The sequence below is a fragment of the Ctenocephalides felis genome, unplaced genomic scaffold (assembly GCF_003426905.1).
Source record: "Ctenocephalides felis isolate EL2017-DRISC unplaced genomic scaffold, ASM342690v1 CF-g0.4_SCAFFOLD_03572, whole genome shotgun sequence".
In the NCBI taxonomy this organism is placed as follows: Eukaryota; Metazoa; Arthropoda; class Insecta; order Siphonaptera; family Pulicidae; genus Ctenocephalides; species Ctenocephalides felis.
This window is the reverse complement of record NW_020539726.1, coordinates 41,755,453-41,772,039: the sequence shown is the minus strand read 5'-3', so window position 1 is coordinate 41,772,039 and position 16,587 is coordinate 41,755,453. Positions and strand designations below refer to the sequence as shown.

At 29.3% G+C, this 16,587-nt stretch overlaps 1 protein-coding gene across 1 annotated transcript in view; it reads left to right on the top strand.

Annotated features, from left to right (window-relative positions):
* Positions 1-16,587, top strand: part of LOC113388517 — a 36,926-nt gene that overhangs the window by 11,538 nt on the left and 8,801 nt on the right. Inside the window, exons 2-3 of the mRNA XM_026625890.1 lie at positions 9,811-10,058; positions 12,558-12,752. Of these exons, the coding sequence (XP_026481675.1) occupies positions 9,821-10,058; positions 12,558-12,752 (433 nt within the window). The 5' untranslated portion in view covers positions 9,811-9,820. The remainder of the gene's footprint in view (positions 1-9,810; positions 10,059-12,557; positions 12,753-16,587) is intronic.

Genomic DNA, 16,587 nt, shown 5'->3' with positions numbered 1-16,587 from the left:
TTTTTTATTTTTTTTTTGCTAAAACAATGTTCTAAAGTTTGTTTTTCTACATTAAAAAAACATATTTTTTTTGGCCGGGTTTTTTCAAATAAGGGATAGTTTATAGTTTAACGCACAACCTTAAGTATTATTTATTTACTTCTCATGTAAACATATAGAAAAGTCGTCGTCTTATTTATAAGCTTTTATATTTTGTCTATAAAATACGCATAATGTAAGTAAAACAGTATTTATAACTTTAAAATTTTATCTTATGTAAAACTAGGTGTAAATGCCGTTTTATCTTAAAACAGATGACTTTCATGTCATCCTGATAAATTCATTTTTACTTATAATAATTCGAAAATATTAGTTCAATAATTTAATTAATTAATTTCCCGTAGGATAAGTTATAGTAATTGGCCGAAAATCGAAAATAATTTTTTTTGTATATCTTCACGTTTGAGAAGTTTCTGAACATTTTGGCATACCTAAAAAAAATTGATGTTTGTGTGTGTATTCGGATACAATTTTTCGTCCACGTTGTCGAGTACCTACACGGATCAACCGATTTGAATGGTTCAAAAAGCATTCGATTCCTATTGATAGGGAAATGTGCTGATTAGTTTTTGACAAAGGCATGTACATTCGTTACGAAGATCCGGAGCAAAGAGTGCAGATAATATAAAACGAGTTTTTGAGAAAACGGAGTATTCGATTTGAATGATTCAAAAAACATTCTGCTTGTGTTGGCAAAACAATTGTTTTTGAGAAAAAAATTTTTCTATTTTAAATTTGTTTTATTCAAAAAAAATTTTTTTTGTATATCGAAAATAATTCAGATTTTAATTTTAATTCTAAAGCTAAAGTTCTAAAGCTCACTTATATACTTTAAACAAATAATTGCAACTTTGCAATTCATTTTATATAATTCTTACAAATATTCGACAATGTTACAATATTTATTTATAATAATCTATTTGAAAACATTTAATATTCCTCGAATATTTCGTTACGGTACGGGAAGTTCCAGCAATTTTCTCTAAGGCACGATGCCATACACCACTAGTTTGTTAATTTATAAATGCCATTTAAAGCATTCGCAAAACTATTACAACGTAAAAAATTAATACATAGGTAAAATACGTGCGCATCTGCAGGTCAAATTACATCCTCGCCACACGCCCTGAAGAAGTCACAAATCGTCCTTTTCTAGTATTTCACAATAAATCACCAATTCCATGAATCCTTTCCCCAAAAGTATGTCAGATTTCATTTCAACTCGATTTCGAATCCGGGTCAAAAATGTCTTAAGCCGAGCGAATCGCGAGTGAATTTAAATTTTCAATTTTAATAAATTTTCGCCGAAAATCGAGTTGGCCCAGATCTATTTATTAACATTCGTCTTTTGTTAAATGTTTCGGTTATTGTATTTTCAACAAAAGATGTCGAATGAAGAAAGAATTAGAAGACGTCAGTTAGTTGATGACAAATTAAATTTGAATATTTTTGGAGTAATTGGAGCGAGGAGGGAATTGGGATAATTGAATCGTGATTTTTTCAGAAATAGTAGTAAAGAAAAGTTGTAGGTGTGTAATTTGAAAGAAATTGAATTTTAGTGCAAGTGGTATTTTGCCTTAAGGCAAGATTACTCGTTTTAGCGCATTTGTTTATTACAACCCTTGTAACATTTAAACGGTTCGTCTAATTTTGGGTTCTTAGTGAATTATTTTGTATGGAACCCTATTGCTTTATTGTGTCCGTTACTTCGATATTCGTATAGGGTTCTTCGAGACCTTTCAAACGAGCACCCACATGCCCACATTTGACGTGACAACTTTTTTACCGGTATTGACCCGCTGTACTATATATAGTACGACCACTTGTTTCGGTGCATTTGTTTATTACAACTCTCGTAACTTTTAAACGGTTCGTGCAATTGGAATGAAATATTTGGCTAATTTATACAAAATTAAATTATCTACAATGCTGTCTAACATTATAACACCCTACAGCAACGCGGTATACATTAAAATTGCGACTGAAAGTGCACACTCGTCTACTAGTCTACACCAAAATCAACAAAATTTATGTGTCTATTCTCGGCATTACATTTTAAGGCAAAGTCTTGAAAACTTATTACGTTCGAAATGATAAAAGTGTAATAGGTATTCTTACCTAAAAATCCTTAAAAAAATTGATCACGTGATTAATAGACGCCCATTAATGACAAGTTGTGGTGAAATTTATGCCACACCATTCAAATTCATTAGGACATCAAAAAAACAATATATTGGTTTCTCCTTCAGTAAACAAACTAATCCACCTAAATGTACAATATCCTCCTTCCGTCCTATTTGTGTCACACGATTCAAAATGACTCGATACGTGAACGAAAAATAATTTCCTGATTTTTCCGCATTTAATCCACGCTAAATCTACAAATTAACAAGACCATCTTCCGTCTTCCGTTTCTTTCTGATAAAAAGTTCATACGTGTCTCGAATTCAAATCGATATTCGAATAATCGAACTGGAGCACCTGGTGCTTTCTAACTGTATCGAGAATCGATTGTTATTTCGCTGTGACTTGGTTAAATGTGATTTAGTGCCCGATAATGGGCCTCAATTGGTGACAACAAAGTCGAGTTAAATAGATCCTAGAGGCAGGGCCGGGTCGTAAATAATAGTCTACGTCCATTAGTCAGGAGATAAATTTACTAACTAAGGATTTTTGGGCCTCTCCTCCTCGATACGTGGTGATATTCCAAATCAAAATTCCACCCTCCCCTTGGATATCACTTTAAAAAACTATTTATTTTTATTAATAGCTGTCTAAGCCTATTACTTGTTTTAATTTTGGGTCCAATTTATTTTAATTTTCTATAATTTAAAATTGAAAAATGTTTTTACTACTACTTTATACTTAGAAACCACCCCTAAATATTTTTAAGGTAATAATCAGTTTCAGATATGTTTCGTGCTTTGCAGTGGGCAAACTATTCATATAATTTTCGTTGTACCGCATTTGCAATCAGTTAGTGATTTTCGTACTAAACATTTTATACTAGAAATATTGTTTATGGCAAAACAACGTTTGCCGGGTCAGCTAGTATATATACATATATATTTTAATCGGTGCCTATCGTCCCGTATCGAAATAATTGTGCGTCGAAATTTTACAATGCAAGACGCGTCATTTCTTTCACGATGCGAATTGAATAAATAAAATACAATATACGACTTTGAATTCCTTTCAATTTGACATTTATTTGATATCTGTGCCATCAGGTCACAACGACATAGAAATCACAATTTTATAAATAAATATGTAGACTTATTTTTTAAGATCGGTCGAGCCGCATCTTATAATGCATTATATAAAAAAATTAAAAAAAAAAACATACCAATACCATAATTTACCCTGTGGCCAAAAAATATATAGGTGGTCCTCAAATCGACCCTTGCGGCACACCCAATTTACATGGTACTGTTACGCGGATTTTAATTTCAAAGAGCTTTTTAACTACATATTATAATATTTAGGAACTTAGATAAATCTAAACAAAATAATGCTAAATATAAAAAAAATGTAGCCACAATGGCTAGCTGGATACTAATCTTTAAACTTCTTATATTTTTCCTATTTAATTTTGTTCGCAAATTTATCCTACGTTATATACAGATTTGTGGACAATTTCATTAGCTTTCCAAAAATATATAACATTATTGTTATATTTCCATTGTTTATAACAAAATAATCGTGGAAAAAATGCAACCGGTAAAAGTTATGTTATAGGATGGTAAAAGTGCTGATTAGTTTTAGGTAAAGATCAACCTGGTCGTTTTTTTAGTAATTCATTATTAGTGATAGAGTTTATAGTCTAAACAAACATCTTAAAATATCATAGATCTAAAATTCATTAACTTGTGGACTATTTCTACTAAAAATAAGTTAACTAAAAAAGAATGCCCAAAATAAAATTTTAGAGTTATTTAACAAATTGTAAAAAAAGTGTCCCAAGGGTGAGTCAAGTTATTCAACAATTTTGTATTAAAGTGAATAAAACAGTTTATGACAAATTTTAGCAAATTTAATCTAGTTTCTGCTAAGCTAACTAAATTGGAGTGCCCGGAACAAAGTTTTTGACTAATTTAAAAAAATGTGAAAAAGTGTCCCGAATCCATCACTTAATATACAGAACACATTAGGGCGAGTTCAAATTATTAAAAAAATATTTTCGAATAAACGTTGCTAAATTAGAATTCTATTTGATTAAGTCGATTATTGTTTACGCATATCGGAAAGTTCATGCAACTTGCCCTATGGGAAAATACCACTTGCACTAAATTCAATTTTTTTCAAACTATATACATACAATTTTTCTCGTACTATATATAGTACACTGGGTCAATACTGGTAAAGATTTTGTCATGTCAAATAGGGGCATGTGGGGGCTCATTTGTAAGGTCTTGAAGAGTCCTATACGAATATCGAAGTAACGAACACAATCACGCAATAGGGTTCCGTACAAGATAAATCACTAAGAATCTAATTATATGTTCAATATGGATTTTAAAATATACCGAGTTGCTGTAGGTTGCTATAATGTTAGACAACATTGTAGATAATTTAATTTTGTACAAATTACCGAATATTTCAATATAATTAAACGAACCGTTAAAAGTTACATGGGTTGTAATAAACAAATGCGCCCAAACAAGTTCTGGTACTATATATAGTACAGTGGGTCAATACTGGTAAAGATGTCGTCACCTCAAATGGGGGCATGTGGAGACTCTTTTGAAAGGTCTCGAAGAGCCCTATACGAATATCTAAGTGACGAACCCAATAAAGCAAATGGGTTCCGTACAAGATAAATCACTAAGAACCCAATTATAGATTCAAAAGCGATTTTTAAGCATACCGGGTTGCTGTAGAGTGCTATAATGTTAGAAAATATTTTGGATCATTTAATTTTATGTAAATTTGTCGAATATTTCATTACAATTGAGCGAACGGTTTAAAAGTTACATGGGTTGTAATAAACAAATGCACCCAAACAAGTTTGTTGCACTATACTCGTATATAGTGTACAATGGGTCAATACTGGTAAAGATTTTGTCATGTCAAATGGGGGCATGTGGGGGCTCGTTTGAAAGATCTTAAAGAACCCTATACAAATATCTATGTTATGGACCGAAAAAAGCAATAGGGTTCCGTACAAGATAATTCACTAAGAACCTAATTATACTTTCAAAAGCGATTTATAGTATACCGACTTGCTGTAGGATGCTATAATGTTAGACAACATTGTAGATACAATAATTTTGTATAAATTTGTCAAATAATTCATTCACATTAAACAAACCGTTTAGAAGTTATAAGAGTTGCAATAAACAAATGCTCTCAAACGAGTTGTCGTACTATATATAGTACAGCTGGTCAATACTGGTAAAGACGTTTTCACGTCAAAAGGGGTCATGTGGGGGCTCGTTTGAAAGGTTTTGAAAAGTCCTATACAAATATCGAAGTAACCGATTGCAAAATGCTATAGGGTTCCGTACAAGATAAATTACTAAAAACCCAATAATATGTTTAAGCTGGATTTTAAAGTATACCGAATTGCTGTAGGGTCTAATAATGTAAGACAACATTGTAGATAATTTTGTACAAATTTGCCGAATATTTGTTTCAAATTAGACGAACCGTTCAAAAGTTACAAGGGTTGTAATAAACAAACGCACCCAAACAAGTTTTGGTACTATATATAGTACAGTGGGTCAATACTGGTAAAGACATTTCCAAATTGGGGCATGTGGGGGCTCATTTGAAAGGTCTCGACGAATTCTATACAATCATGGAATTTTACGATCGTTTTAACTGTTTACAAATATTTTAAAACAATGTGACAAACACCTTTCTGTTCCTCCTGACGTGACTTCGAACAAAGGACAATTAATATTCAGAGCGCGTATCTGGCAACAGTTTTAAACTGGAATAGAAATATATAGATATATATATATATATATATATTTAATTATTTTAAAATATTTAGGCCTACTTAAGATATTACTACTGATTAAAATTAATCAAAATAAATTCAGGAATATTTAAATAAAGTTTCACCTATCTATTTTCATCTTGGAGAATATTTTTCATGGTTTGTTGTGACTTCTGTATAGACAGAGTTGTTTTAGAGTTTTACAGTTTTAGAAAATATTTTAGATTATTTAATTTTGAATAATTTTTTTAACACACCATTCATATTAATCGAATGGTTTACGAGTTACGTAATAAACAAAAGCGACACGAAAAATTTTAATTAGCGACTTTTAAACGCGATTTTAAGGTATACCGAATTGCTTTAGGGCATTATGGTAATAGACAGTTATATAGGTTACTTAATTTTAAACAATTTTGTTGAATGTCATATTTAAATCGGATAAATAGTTTAAAAGTTACACGAAAAATAGCATAAAAATACACCTTGAGACTACCCTAGTTTTCAAACACAATTTTTAAGTACATAGAGTTGCTGTAGGGTCACATAATATTAGACAATTTTCTAGTTTACTCAATTTTGTACAAATTTGCCCAATATAATATTTATTTTCAACCAACTGTTTAAAAAATACAAGAAAAACGAATAAAAAAAACGTCAAAATATGTATCAAAAATATTTTGTATATCCATCTTTGCTACTACAAATAAACGTCAATTTGTCTACAAAAGCATAAAGATTTAATCTTTTGTCATTAAACGTTTATATTCCTCAAAAAGCTCTAAAAAATAGTAGGGGGCCCCGTATAAAATGGGGCTCCGACAGAAAAACCGTTTCAATTCCACTCGACCGACAAAATAGACAACAAGAGCGAACGTTATTTTCTTTATTTTTTTTTATTTCACGATGAAAATATTATAAATAAATTATAAAGTGTACTTTTAATAATTTAAGTAAAAAAAGAGTGTTTTACTTTTTTGTGAAATTTGTGTTATGAAGTGTCCTTAAAAGTGTTCAAAATGTTTCTAGTTAAAATCTTAATATGTGTTGTGTTTTAGAATTGTGGACATAAAGTTGTGATAATAGTGATTAAATTTAATATGTAAGTAGATGACAAATATATATAAAATAAGTTAAAATTTAAAAATCAGATATACTCGTATAGAATAAGTTAAGGTAAATTTGTTTTGTTAAGCCTTTTTACTATTTTATTTAAAAAAATCTTAAGTAAAATATTTTTTTATCAAATTTTCAGTCCAGTATTTATTTTATTTAATTCTTTTCACAAAAATAATCAGTTTGATATTAATAAAGATAATATGAAACATATTAGCTTGCGAATAAATATTTAATGATATACGAAGTCAAAAAATAATCATTTAATTTTTTTATAATTTTAAAAAATTATAATATATTTGATTTTTTTTAGAATTAAAACTAAAAGCTCTTTTTCGTTACTTTCTATATTAATTGTTCATTCTTAATTTTTGTTTTTAAAATTTTTGAAAAATTTATTAAATAAAATATATAATATAATAAAAAAATAAATAATATGGCATACCCTAAAATTGCACTTAAAATTTTGTTAGTACTTAATTTTAAAAATATAAAATAATTTATTTTTATAGTTGAAACGTGAATAGATTTATTCAAATTAGTTTTTTCATTATATCTAAAATTAATAGGAAAACTCAAATTAAACTCAAATTTGATATAAAAAAAGGAAGGAACATTTGAAATTAAACTAGTGGGGTATATGGCATCGTGACTCAAGGCAAATTGCTGGAACTTACCGTACCGTAATAAAATATTCGAGGAATACTGAATGTTTTCAAATAGATTATTATAAATATTGTAACATTGTCTAATATTTATAAGAATTATATAAACTGAATTGCAAAGTTGAAATTATTTGTTTAAAGTATATTAGAACTATAGTCAGAATTAAAAATAAAATCTGAATTATTTTCGATATACAAAAAAAAGAATTAAAAATAAAATCTGAATTATTTTCGATATATAAAAAAAAATTGAAAAAAGAAATTTTGAAACAATTTTTTTATTCCAAAATCAATTATTTTGTTAAAACAAACAGAAAGTTCTTTAAATCATTTAAATCGGACGCTTAGTTCTCTCAAAAACTGCCATTTTTTGCACATTTAGCTCTGTATCTTCGAAATGACTGGACCTGCCTTTGCGAAAAGCTAATAACCACTTTTCCCAATCATTACAAATTGAATGTTTTTTGGATCATACAAATCGGATGATCCGTTCTCTCAAAAACTCGATTTCTATTTTCTACACTCTTTGCTCTTTATCTCTGTAACTGCTGGACCTGCCTTTGCCAAAAACTAATCAGCACATCTTCCTATCAATAGAAATCGAATGTTTTTTGTACCATTCAAATCGGTTGATCCGTGCGCCCGAAAACGTGAATAAAAAATTGTATCCATACATACACACACACACATCCATTTTTTCTGAAGTATGCCAAAACGTTCAGAAACCTTCAAAACTTCGAGAAATGTAGAAATTTTCAATTCCGATTTTCGGCCCATTACAATAACTTACCCTACGGGAAGTTAATAATATGGCATACTTTAAAATTGCACTTAAAATTTCGATAGCACTTAATTTTAAAAATATAAAATAATTTATTTTTATAGTTGAAACATGAATAGAAGTATTTATTCAATTTAGTTTTTTTCATTATATCTGAAATTAAATAGGAAACTAAAATATATAGGAACTCTAATGACAAGCAAACTCAAATTTGATATAACAAAGAGGAAGGAACATTTGAAATTAAAAAAATTATAAGAGTGTTAAAACAAATAAAGTTGCCTAATAATCTTGAATATATCTTATCTTTGAAGTTCAAAATTGAAAAAAAAAAACTTTTTTTTTATTAATTAATAGTATGATTAAATATGTTAATTTACAAAATTTACATAGTATGCAACGTCTAAAGTTACAAAATATGCAAATTTTGAATTAAAATATTACATCTTGAAAATAATGTAAATTAAAACATCTGATTACTAATAAAACAAAATAAGTTAATAATAAAAATAATATTATTGTATAAATGCAATTAATTTCACGATTTTAGTAAAAAGATGCCTTGCGATAGAGTTATAGAAAGATAATTTTTTGATCGAAAATATTAAAATACTATAGGCCTACGAAAAGTGTTTGGAATTAGAAATTTATTGAAGCACGTATAATGCAAAACGATTAATGAAATTACAGTTACAAAGTTTGAAACAAATCAATTGTTAATTTCATTTTCTAAATTAATAGATGAATTTTATCTTTAGCTAAATATCTATTAAGTTGATTATTTACACGCATCGGAAATTTCATGCAACTTGGCTTAAGGAAAAATGCACTTGTACCTTGTTTTTTATGCATTTCAATATCTGATTAAAATTTAAAATAAATATTTAATAAATTCTGTAACAAAAGCAAACTCTAAATAGAATTCTAACATGTTACATATTTACGTATTTGTATCTTTAAGGTTACGTAAACGTTACGTTCAACATATTAGGTTGTCAAATATCTCCCTTCCGCTTTTTTGCTATTGGTTTATATTGGTTTATAATACAAAAAGGCGGAAGGGAGATATTTGGCAACCTAATATGTTGTGGTCTAAAAAACAGAATTCTAACATGTTACCTTTTTGTGCGAGACATATTTCCATAATTGTGTTTTTCGAGTTACGTAGTCGTTACCTGCTATATACTAAATATACTATGACTTGCTAAATAATTGTTTAGAAATAAATCCGTTTCCTTTTATACCATTTCTGTTGTTTGTTTCAGATTTGCCAAAATGAATCTAGTGATCTACCTAATAGCCATCGTACTAGCACCATTAAATCCTACAATATCAGGTGAATACGTTGCCAGTTCACCAACACCATTCACCATCAGGCCACAAACAAAACAACAAGTCAATATAACAATTGTAGAACCAGTTAAATCCATCGACTTGTCTAACAATATTTTATATCGGGATGAATCCAATGAGGTGATCAATAATGATGAAACAACGACCAGAAGGGACACAAGTAAGATAATAGATAGTAATTTTAATAGATCAATTTTATTTCTTTGAGCATATCATAGATGTCGCTACCACGCTTAGCACGTAAATTTACCCTTGGGTTCAATTCTAGATAAGATTGATATAAATATACTAGATGATTAAATAGACGTTGTCCTGTATCCACGTCTACATTTTTTTTAATATCCTATACTAATATTTACTGTCTACCTAAAAATAATAATTATTGTTTTTTGAATTACTCTTCACGCCAAAATGCATATACATCAATATGATCGATATTAAATGTAGAACTGCTTTAAATAAAATGAAGAGTCTCAATTTCCACACTATATTGGAAATTGAAGTCTCTTAAACGGTATAACAAATTCAGAACAAATTAATATAGAGTATTCGCGATAAAAGTACACTATCACCTTGAATTTTTTAACTCAAAATAATTGCTCCAATAATGTTGCCTATGATTTTTATAATCTCGTATCATATTTTAACTGGTTTTTAGTAATTATAATATGTAAATTACATTTTTCTTAGTATTAATTTAATATACATTATTACCAGGGACGCTCCTGGAGTCCTCAGCGCCCTTATTATTTTACCTGTTTTAACAGTTTATTATTAAAGTTATTACCATTGATTTATATTTATTTTTGGGCATTTTATGCGATTTATTCTATTGAGCAAATCCTAGAGAGCAAAAAAATTCTAGACTTTCATTATTAAACCTAACACTGGTATTTTATGTTGGATTATTTTAATTTAATTTTTTATTATTTAAAATATCCAAAATTTCATCTTAAACTTCTCCTAGTTGATATCGTAAGAGCCGAATTGTGTGTATTCATCTTTACTTTCCCATTTGTTGTTTTAAAGTGAAATTTTCCACGTATTTTAAAAATATTGTGCAAAAGATTAGTAAAAGATGCAAAGAAATTATATATTAAAAAAAAAACTATATTGAAAATTTCATATCCGAATTTTTTGTTGGCGCCCCCTAAGACGTGCACTCGCATTCAAGGTAGGACCGGCCCTGATTGTTACTTATTTTCATATTTTAAGGGAATTAATTTGTCATATCCTGTTCATATGTGTATTATTCAATCTGCCATACATATACTGTATTTTATATTATTTCAATTTCTGGCATATCTCAGCTGCTTTTTGGCAATAATAATATAGACATTTCATTTTCCTTATTCATAATCATAAATTTATTATACATATTCTAATATTCTTTAGGTTCATAAGTAAATTGAAATTTTTGGCAGATGATAGTTATCATTTGTTTTCAATGCAAACAATGGCATGTCGTTTTTTGCAATTTTTGCCATTTATTTCTACAATATTGCACATACATCCCAGTACTTTATAATCACATACATCCTAGAAAATTTTCTTAACAAACTTCAGAAAGATTTATCAAAATCCGAATAATCGTTTAGAAGGAGTATACAGTGAGTGCTTGTAATTTAATATGAATTTTATATAATAGCAATTAAACTCAAAATGATTCTACGTTTTAGTTAGAAAACGTTTGTATGAGAAAAGTCTGTTTTTAGGTTTTTCCCGGCAATTATTCGATTTTTTCTCGCCGTAAGAACCATCCTTGGACTTGAACGAACATTTTAAAAAAAGAATTGTCGAAATTGGTCCAGGCGTTGCTGATTTATGCGCTTGCCAACACATGCGATTCATTTTTATATATATACATCCTAAAAAAATCCCTTAACAAACTTAGAAAGATTTATCAAAATCCGAATAATCGTTTAGGAACAGTATATTTACATACATCATTACAGAAGATTTTTATATATAAGATAATATAGAAAAGATAAAAACAAAATTAACGCGTGTAAAATTATTTTCAACAAAATCACAAATATGTTGTAAAATAATAAGAAAAATTTGATTCATACAAAAATATATATTTTAATATATAAAATTGGTACTTGAACAGACAGACAGACAAAAGTATTTATTACAATATATGAGGATACATTTTGCATTGTTATTTTTAATACATATTTTTCTACCCTTGGGTACTTTATATAATATAATTGATCTTAATATATACAGTGAATATTGATTGTAAATTCAGCGAGATGTGTAATAAATTGTGTGGCAAAAAAAAGAGAAAATAAACTTTTCCTCCAAAAAAAAGTCACAATGCAATATTTATAATAATACATAATTACACAAAAAAGAATAACAAAATAATAGATTTAATTACACTGAAGGAAAATCTATGTCGAGCCAAGTATCATTTGCCGCTATGGGTCGATCAGTATATAGTTTGGCATGGCGTGATTGCCATAATTGGTACTTGAACGTTTAAAGTACCTGTACTATAACTAGAGAGACTCTGTTTTAAAACAAATGTTGAATTTGAAAAGCACACTAGCACCATCTGTGATATGCTGAAAACACTCAGAGTAAAGCGGATTTGTTCCAAGTTTACCCCCCATAGACCAACAACCAAGTCAATTAATTTTTTATTCTTTAGTTGTAGATTTCCAAGTGTCTCCACGGACCAAGATCTTTTACCAAAATCAGGATAGTAATGTGATTCGTGATGCGAGAGTGTCTCCGGTGATGGTGTCTTCAGGAGACTCCTACATCGATGCTTATAGGCAATCGCATGCTGCAGCAGTTGCTGCGAAGGATGATAATGTTGCCGAACCGACTGCTGCACATCCAAGTAAGAATTAATAAATTAGGGAGCCAATTTTTGGATAACATAGAACAGTGACAAACTGCCATGAAGCTATATATTTGATTTAGTTTGATCGAGCGTTTTACACATAAAACCTAACCTCCAAAAGTCTAATAAAATCAGTTAAATTAGTGGACAAAATTGTTTGTCACATTTTTCTTATGTAATGTCAAATATATATATATATATATATATATATATTATATATATATATTTGTAATTCAAATGTCCCGCCATTACTATTAGTAATGTTGGCAATAGCCTTCCCCTACTCAAACTATGTATCCGCTATCTTATTTTCATGTTTATGTTAAAGCTATGTAAAATAGCTCTCTTCTTAATGAACCGTGAACCAATTAACATTTAAAATAAACTGAGTAATTCAAAAGAAGCATTTTTATTAGACCAATTAGAATTTTATTTTTATCCTGCAATCTATAAAAATAATTACATTTAGCAGAGAATTTGTTTTGTGCTCGTTGTATTATGTTTAAATTGCTTTTTTTAGCAGTACCCCAAAGTTGTAATCCGTAGGTCCACACGGGTTTGATCACTGCCTTATATATATGTAATTTGTTGTAAGTTGATAATTCTGAGTTTCTGTTTAGGAACCAATAATAATTTTTGAATATTAGATCTATTTGTTGTCTTTTGTTCTTTATGTGAACTTTCCAGCGACGTATGTGTAACACTTAAACCAAAGTTAAGATTAATACGTTTGCGCGTTTTGGAAGTTAGTTTTTAGGTGTAATACGCTTGATAGAACAGCGAATTACAACCGTTACTGCCAACTCATGGGATTATAGACATAACATTTCTGTTTTGTCAGAGAATTAGCCCCTAAAATCAATTAGGTGTAAGTGCAGGAGCGTAGGTATTCCCATATCAGACGTAACACATGATATGAGCCCCAGGAGCTACGTAGGACCTCAACGAAAAAAAAAATTAGAGGATTATAATTTTTTAATGCTTGCCACATTTTTTAACTTTCTGTAGGGCAAGTTATTTTAATAGTGCAAAAATCGATATTGAAAATTTTTGCATTTCTTCACGTTTCACAGGTTTCTGAACATTTTGGCATACCTTAGAAAGAATGGATGTGTGCTGATACAATTTTTCGTCGACAATTTCGGGTGAATGGATGAACCGATTTGAATGGTTAAAAACACATTCGATTTGAAGTGATGAGGAGAAGCGGTGATTAGTTTTTGACAAAGGCAGGTCCAGCCGCTACGGAGATAAAGAGTAAAAAGTGCAGAAAATAGAAATCGAGTTTTTGAAAGAACGAAGCATCCGATTGGAATGATTCAAAAAATATTCAATTTGTAATGATGGGTACAAGTGGTGATTAGTTTTTAGCAGGGGCAGGTTCAGCCGTTCCGGAGAAATAGAGCTAAATGTGCAAATTGTGGCAGTTTTTGAGAGAACAACGCATCCGATTTGAATGATTCAAAAAACCTATTGCTTGTATGACGAATCAATTATTTTGGGGAAAACAAATTATTTTTGTAATTTTAATTTTCTAAAAATATATTTTTTTAATATCGAAATTTAATTTTAATTCTAGCTAAAGTTCGAGCTCATTTATATTCTTCAAATAAAAACTTTGCAAATCAGTTTATATCATTCTTATAAATATGATATAAGGTCCTTCATTCTAACTGCGATTGAATAAGTTTTGTTTAACACTGTCTATGTAAACCTATATAAACGTATCGTCCAATTTATAAGCTCTTATAATTTGTCTATAAAATACGAATAATGATAGTTACAATATTTATAATAATATATTTGAAAACATTTAATACTCCTTGAATATTTTATTACGGTACGGGATATTCCAGCAACTAGTTTCTTTACTATTTGAAATCTTTAGTCATGTTTCTAAAGCCTTACACTTACAGCATGCAAATAATGACAATTCTAGTAAAGAACTCTAGTATTTTAATCTATTTACAAATAGATTTTGCGAATAAAGAAATCAGAATTTTTGAATAGTTTTCTAAATGAGTCCAGAAGTTTAGCAAAATAATGGAAACAATCTTGTAAGAACCGAATGAGATTCTAGTAAGAATCTTATGAGAAACGGGTACAGAATTAATAAGCCTCTCTTTCGAATCAAATAAAAATCTGGAGTGATTCTGGTAAGAATCGAAAGGGAATGATATTTGTTAAGATTCTGATAAGTTTGTTAAGAATTCAGAAAGTTTCTGGAGAAAGTCCAACCAGATTCCTTGAATTTAGTGGAAGTCTTATATGAGAATATGGGAATCTTATGAAGTACTGACAAACGTCTAATAAGATTTGAAATTACACTTGTAAGAATCTACTGGGAATCTGACGAATCCAATAAGAATTTTGTTGAAATCTAATGGAAATTTGACAAGATTCTAATGAGTGTCTAATAAAAGTCTGGCAAGATTCTCATAAGAAGCAAATCAAATTCTTGTAAGACTCAAATCAGATCTAGTAAAAAAACCGCTTAGAATATTGTATGATTATTATGAAAATCTGTGGACAATCTTATTAGAAACTAGTACGGACCTAACAAGCTTCTAATAAAAATGGAATTTGAAATGATTTTTGTACGAGTCCTTTGTACGATTGTATTTTTATGCATTTTTTTTAATCTGTGAGAAATTTTCTTAGAACTTTAGCCAGAATTAAAAGTAAAATCTGAATTATTTTCGATATACAAAAAAAAAGTTTTTGGAAAACACAACTTTTCGTTTCTTTTTGTCAACACAAGCGGAAATGCCATTTCTTGCACAATTAGCTTCATATCTTCAAAACGGCTGGACCTGCCTTTGTCAAAAACTAATAACCACTTCTCCCAATCTTTTACTAATTGAATGTTTTTTAGATCATTCAAATCGAATGCTCCGTTCTTCCAAAAACTCAATTTGTATTTTCGGCACAATTTGCTCTTTATCTCCGTAACGGCTGGGCCTACCTTTGCCAAAAACTGATCAGCACATTTCCCTATCAATAGGAATTGAATGTTTTTTGAACCATTCAAATAGGTTGATCCGTGAGCCTGAAAACGTGGACGAAAAATTGTATCCACACATACATACACACACACACTTCTTTCTGAGATTTCCCAAAATATTCAGAAATCTTCAAAACCTGAAACAGTAAATGGATAAAATTATTTAAATAACAAAAATCAATATGTTAATTGTTGGCAGTTATTTTAATTCAATTTTTACAATTTTGTGAAATTTAAAATTACATTATTTTAAATTGTTCTTCCTGTATTTAAAATAAATATTTACAATCTTATAATAAATATATATACAAAAACTAAGCTGCATAATTCTATATCAACATCTATTATTCCTTTTCACTTTTCACCTTCGTTTCGTCAGCAGTATGATGTGTTAAATGCACTTTCAAATTTTGTGAAGAATTAAAACCCTTATTACATATTTCACATTTAAAAGGTCGCTCCTCACTGTGTATAACCATATGAGACTTCAAAACAAACAATCGAGTAAACGTCTTATTACAAATTCCACATTCAAAAGCACGTACTTCGCTATGGGAAAGCATATGCGTTTTTAAAATACTCTGCAGAGTGAATCCCTTCTTACAAACTTTGCATTTATGTGGACGAATATCATCATGCGTGTACAAATGAGCTTTTAGTTTGTTGCCGAAGCGAAGGCCTTATCGCACTTGTCACATTTGTAAGGGTGCTCTTCGTTATGAGTCCGCATATGGATTCTTGAATACTCCAAAGACAGGAATGTTTTATTGCATATATCACATTTATGTGCTCGTTCACCATGAGTACGTAAATGCAGTCTTAAATTGC